At 33.2% G+C, this 7,020-nt stretch overlaps 1 protein-coding gene across 1 annotated transcript; it reads left to right on the forward strand.

Annotated features, from left to right (window-relative positions):
• The first annotated feature begins 1,613 nt into the window (after window positions 1–1,613).
• On the forward strand, window positions 1,614–2,892 carry LOC106617730 (angiopoietin-related protein 2). The gene is made up of 4 exons (XM_014235114.3): window positions 1,614–1,866; window positions 1,940–1,978; window positions 2,052–2,579; window positions 2,633–2,892. Exons 1-4 carry the CDS (start codon window positions 1,655–1,657, stop codon window positions 2,784–2,786), a joined length of 933 nt encoding a protein of 310 aa, XP_014090589.2. The 5' UTR covers window positions 1,614–1,654; the 3' UTR covers window positions 2,787–2,892.
• Window positions 2,893–7,020: the final 4,128 nt, after the last annotated feature.

Raw genomic sequence — 7,020 nt, forward strand, 5'->3', positions numbered from 1 at the left:
ATTTATTATATCGTAACTATAAATTTAGCTGTTAAAATTTTTGATTCTGTAGCTGAGCAGTTTTAGATCTAAACACTTAAAAAACTCTATTGCATTTTATGAATCGACTAATTCCGCCCGTATCGGGACTGCGCCCCTCTCGTCGGTTGGGCGGGAGGAGGGTAATCGTTGGGGTATTATTATTATTAAACATTTATAACAAATTCAAACTAATTAACAGAACTCTATATTTAGTATGTTTTGGCTAGTTTTAACTGTATTAAAATCTGTTTACCCAATTTAATTAAGGCAGCACACATTGAGCATAGATAAATTCGACATAAAGAAAGGCGTGTGAAAAAGACATTGACCATTCCCCTAAATGTGTGCTATTTGTAATTGCTCTGACTAGTAAACTTGGTTATATTCACAAAAAGCAATTCCTCTAAATTTATCACATGCATAACCGTATATCGGGAAAATTAATCTGACAAATAAAATTTAAGCTCAAAACATTTTTAATCGTATTAAATGGAATAAAGTCGTGTAAAATATAAGTAACAAAGCGCTAAGTTGAGGCGTAACCGAACAATTCATACTCTCGCAACTTATAAGGATCAAATCCAGGGAAATTCCTTAAATTAATTAATTTTATAAATATACCTATAACTTATAAACTTACCGACATATTCAGCATAGTGTTTGTTTGAATAACGAAAATGATTATATACTTCTATAGTATATGGGGGTTTGGGCAATTCGTGGTCCAGTATCACATATTTTCGGCATTAAACTATAGTAATATTATGCATTCAGTTAATTTTGTTAAGATATCTTACATATTGATCGATATTTGCGGTATAAAGTTAGCCGGAAGTTCGAAAATATTTATATTAAATACATGGGGACTAAGGAAATTATTGATCCGATTCGACCCATTTTTGGCACACGGGCATATTGACATTTGATAAAAATTCTCTATGAGTTTCAATAATATATCCCACAGATATAGCACATATTACTTTCGATTAAAAACATTTGTAGGCGTGACACTGGATCATCAACCTGACTTAAGTTATCTCTTGCAACTTCAGACGAACAGACACACACAAAAATCAGTTCGCCTCACAATTTGAATCACTTGGATATGTATATATGTGATTGGTGTTAGTATGTGATTAGTGTTAGCTCAGACTCGGCTTCTAAAGCTAAAACTTACCATAATTATAAAATGCATTATCGCTCTTATCGCCAGAAATTATGAATTCCTTTATAAACAGCTGCATTTGCGTTCAGGTACTATACATATCATTACCTTAAATGCAAAACAACATATCATCAAGAATTCGAAATTGAGTTTATATTGATTACGATTCACTACACACTATTACATATACATATGTATGTAAATACAAGGTGTTAACCTTTCGCTATTAGATATAACCAAGTTATAACCAAAATCTAATTTTTTTCAATATGAGTAGTTTTTCTTTTATATCGGTTTTTCTTCCTCCTATAAACTTATGGAAAGTGATGTTACGTTATTTTGCACTTTAAGTACGTTATAAGTCTTAAGTATACCATATGTACATATATTACTTTACTTGATTGAGTTTATTTGTCAGTAAGTGGCAGTTTTAATCCGTGCCGAAGAGTTCGTAGATCTCGCGGAAAAATGTTTCGCTTTTTTGTCATTACAAGTATTTTGGCGCATTATATTTTACTTTTTCAAATCAGATTTTGTGTCGGTCAAGATAATGAAGCGAGCAAAGTCTGCGATTGCAATTGCAATTGTGTTGTGCACATAGGTTTCGTTTCAAAATACATGAAAGACTTGGAAGGTGTGCGAAATAATACAAATAAAAATTCGGAGTTACTTGCGAGCAGGTAAAAGTGATTTCCGAGTTGACGATTACTAAGCATGGGTGTAGTACTCGTAATTACTAACTGTTTATTTCAGCATATCAACACCAAACGAAAAGCAGTTACTTGGAAGCAGGTAAAAGTGATTACCTTGTTAATGATTACAAGTCATGGGTGTTGTACTCGTAATTACTAACTGTTTATTTCAGCACGTCGACACCGTCTAATTGTATGGAAGCAGCAGCAAACAACTTGAAAAGTGGTATTTACAAAATTCAGTTAGAAAAGTTTAGAATCAACGGCTTGGATGTGTTTTGTGAGGAGGACATTGATTTTGGTGGATGGATAGTAATTTTACGTCGTAAAAGTGACACAATCGATTTTTATAGAAAATGGCAAGACTATAAAAATGGATTTGGAGACATAACGGGAGACTATTGGATCGGTTTGGAAAATCTGCACGCGCTCACTAGCAGCTGTGAACAGGAATTGTATGTTCACATGAAACGACTTTCCGGCAAAGAATACTTTGCAAAATATTCAGAGTTTCTTATTGGTGACGAGTCTGAGAGCTATGCTTTGAAGAAAGTTGGAAACTATAGCGGCAATGCTGGCGATTCCTTAACTAAACATTTAGGAATGAAATTTTCAACGCATGATCGCGATAATGATAATTCTGCAAGGAATTGTGCAAAGGTACATAAAGGTGCTTGGTGGTTTCACAGATGCTATCATAGGTAAACACCTTTTTTAAGTCGGTGTTTGGGGTGATCTATCTTTTATTTTTCAGTCACCTAAATGGAATTTACGCACGTGGTAAATACGGTGTAAACTGGAATAACTTAAAAAAAGAAGAACCTTTATTATTTGCGCAAATGATGATACGACCAACCCCAAATTTATGGAGACAGTTAACGTTAAGCAATGATTTAGAATGTCTCTAAGAAAATATACCATTTCAACTATATGCATTATTAGTGAGTTTATACATACATATTATCAAATTATACAAATTTCAATTATCCAATATAATTGTATTTAAATGATTAACTAAGCATTTTATTTTTCCTTTACTATTATAATGTATATGTTAATATTCAACCGATACAGACGAATGAGTTGAGAGTGCGAGTTCAATGATTTGCAATCAGTGTATTTTTTTTTTCTTTCAAGTGTAATATTTGCATCAAATTTCGCAAATTTTTTCAAATCAATGAATTATGGCGGAATATACTTATAAGGCAAGCACCTCAATATCAGATTATGCAAGTAAGTATAGAAAGGCACTCCTTTAATCTCCTTTAAAATTATCCAATATTCTCACACATTTTATTGTTACTATTTATTAAAACTATTTACTGCAAATACTTCACACTTTTATACTATTTAGAATGCACAAAGTAATTTAGAAGCGAGGCATATTAATTGAACAGATGCCACGAAAGCCCCTTCGCACCAAATTAATTTAGTCCATTATGATTAGAATTGAGAAACCAGTTTTTGCCTTGCCAGGCGGCTACTCGATTAACGATCAGCTGTTATACTTGGTTGTGTTCTTTCTTTTGTATTTTTCCTAATGATTAACACTCATTAGATGATTTCTATTTTATCAATTAACACAGCCAAATTTACAGAATTAATTTAGTAAAATAAAAATTTTAATTTGTATGGTAAATCGATCTAAATTAGGGCTTTAATCGAGCAAATTGATCAATTGACTCCTGTGCCAAAATGCTATAAGTCAATGTATACTGTAATATGTAATATACATGGGCAATCGGACGTTAACTCAAGATTTTCTTTCCAAACTTCCCGGTACAACCAGCTAAAGTTACAGCCAGCTTAAGTTGTTACTTAAAGAAGCTTTAGTGCAATTATATGGCTCTTCAGGAAGTCGCTAGTATTTTATAATAATCGGCAATTAGTTAGGGAATTTTAAACTTCAACCGATTGGTAACTTTGTTGCTGAATTTTGCTTTTAGCTTTAGGGGGCAAGCCTTTGGCGCAAATTTGAAGCTTTTCAACTGGGCGCTGGAATACAAGTTTTAAATTTCTCGTTCCTTATTTTGATCAGGTGTCGCGAAACTAATTACATACATATAAATATAATTTTTAGAACCTTTTGCTGAAACTATCTGAAATAGTTTTTCTTTACAAATTGCCTTGCAAAATTTCATAAAATTATATTCTTTTAGTGAGCAAATATTGACGAAAGTTTCATAGCGTTAATAAGAGGTGTAGGGAATTGCATTTAACAAGAGTGTTATAAATAGAAATTGTGAAAGTTTCAGTCTGTTGTCATATTAAAGTGCATTTGAAAGACAAACACATTAGATACTAACGTTATGAACTGTTTATTTGCTGGTATCCGTTTCACTTAACCACAACTTTATGTAAAATAACAATAATAAAGTTTATACAAATTAATAAAAATATGTAGACGAGAGGAGCGTTGAGAATCCAATTACGCGAAACGACTTTTGGATGCTGGCGATCAGAATCGAAGGTAACGGTGTCCAAAAGTTGTCAGCGAATTGAAAAGGAGTTGCGCACAGGATCACTACCTAGTCGAATAAGATGAAAAAGCTGCGCGGACCATCCCTTTTGTTAGCTGGTGATGTACACGCGCGGTGTTGTGGTGTGTTGTATTGTCCTGTGTGGTGTCATCAGGTGTAGTGTATTGGTGAGTATGTGGTGGGCATTATTTGGTTGCGCCAGTTTTTACCGAGTAGAGTGGTATGGTTATTGACTGAGGCTTAGCTCATTTAAACATAAACGAAATAAGAAAGTCTTTGTTTTCTATTATCGTGGATTAGATCCATTCTTAAACAAATCGTGTCGTATTCTTGTACTCTACCATTCTTGAATATTCAAACAAATACTGCTCGTGTGTCACATTATTTTTGTTGCTTTTAATAAAAACTTGTCTTTATAAGAAATGTAGGACTTTCACCATTAATTTTAAACAACTATACATAGATATTTTATTAAGCCAGTGGTTGTGCACAACTCCTAATTTTTCTCTTATAATGCTGTTAGTAGTGCAAAAACAGTAAACTGAACAAATAAAATAGATGAAATAATTTTTCTTGTGCAGATGATGAATGATACTTACATTGCACCAAAGCAACGAACATAGTATCATGACATAATAACTTTTGACATGATATATTACAGTGAATTGATAGCAACTTAGTATCAGCCAACAATGCGTTTGAGTGACATAAAAGTTATTTTGTTTTGTAATAACTAAAATCCAATAGATTCGTCGACAGAATATATTAGCGATGCCTATTTCGATTGTTATGGCAACTACCACTGTAGCATAGGTCCGATCTGAAACATTTGGTCGGAGTAATTTAATAATAATTTAAAATTTTTACCAGAAAAATGTTCTCGCTACCTTTACAAAATGTACACGCCCACTTATTCAAAAAATTTTAAATAAAAGTCCCCTCAAACCCCCCCAAACTACAGTTTTAAAGTTATTGTGGAGCTTACTGATGGATGTTTATAGGTTTTAATTATTAGCGCTTCGAATACCCAGTAATGGGCAGATTACGCCTTAGATTATATTATGTAATACCAATCTTCCCATACTGCCAAGAATCGAATATACTAAGTCTCCTCAAGACATCTTAATTTTTAATCAAGCTATCTCTTGCACAGACAGATGAAGAGTTGATACAAACAAACGTTTGATGAGCAAAACTATTGTATTCTCTGTTATTGTCATATTGCAACAGTATAAAAAAAACGAAGCACAAGCAAAGGAAATAAACAAAAATAATTACACCACAGGTAATATAATATATCAAAACAACGGCAACAGCGTCAGTCAATGATTTTCAAACGGACGCATTGATCGTAACAATCACAATGTTGAATAGCCACTACAATGAAACTACATTTGTGTATCCATTAATAATTCGATACATACATACTCGTATATAAATTTATTAGAAGCTGAACCAAAGATGCTGAATTTAATATATCGGGTATATGAAAAAACACCAGCCAGAAGATCAGAAGAATATTACTGCTATGGATCAATTTGCTTCATACTCAACACTAAGCGATAAGGCACTGTGGTCGAAATATTCGTTATCGGGACTTAAAAAGTTATGGTCCCATTTCTACTATTTTCGGACGTAGATTGCAATGTATGCAAAGTTTTATTTCGTCAACGTCATTGGCTCTAGATTTATATATTGTAATGTAAACGAATAATGTGGAATTTAAAGTAGGCGCGGTTGTAACTTAAAAAAGGCAAAGTGATTAAAATTTGTCAAGTAGTTCCTGAAATATAGGGTTGCACCTAAAGGTGGGCGGTGCCACTTTCATTGTCCAATTTTTACATCGGCAAACACGAAGCTCTTTCGTAATATTTTTAGTGTAAAACTTAGTGCCTCTGGCGCTTTTACTTGTTGAGTTGTATAAATAAGTGCTAGACAGACTTCTTGTCACCAAGTTTGGTGAGGTAGCTTTAGGGATTTTTGAAATATTTTTTATTATTTAAACCTATTAGATATGCACACTAACCTCTTATAGAGAGGCACGCCATAAAAAGGGGACCTATCATATATGGTACCACTTGTACCAAGTTTCATCAAGAAATCTTTATTTTTACTCAAGATACAGCTTGCGCCCAAGGACGGACAGATAATCAGCTGAATTTTAATTATCTCATCATCCTCCTATATATATGGTATAACATATGGTATAACTTTAAATCTTTCGATTAGTTTTAGATGCTGCAAATAACCATTAGATGAACAAAACTATAACACTCCGTAGCAATATGTTGCGAGAGTATAATAATGAATTTATTTATGCTATACCTACTATTTAAAGAAGTTCATCGGTCAAGAAGTAGAAACACGTTTTGTGGTGGTATGTCATTCAACCTCTAATTTACTCTTTGAACACGCTGATTAGGACTCCGTATCATATACGACAAATGGAGATCGTTTAGAAATCGATTGTTTTAATCCTTCCGGGTTTTGCTGGCCTAGAGTTTATTGACTTTCCATTAGATCCCCGATTAAGAGCCATATTTACTGCTTTAATGTGTCTGAACTACTGTTGAAACAACGTGATAGATGAAAACTACTAACAGCGCGATAAATCAATAACAAAATTTTACACCCGAGATGGTACAAGAGAACTTAATGGGAG

This window comes from Bactrocera oleae, chromosome 3, assembly GCF_042242935.1.
Source record: "Bactrocera oleae isolate idBacOlea1 chromosome 3, idBacOlea1, whole genome shotgun sequence".
Classification (NCBI taxonomy): domain Eukaryota; kingdom Metazoa; phylum Arthropoda; class Insecta; order Diptera; family Tephritidae; genus Bactrocera; species Bactrocera oleae.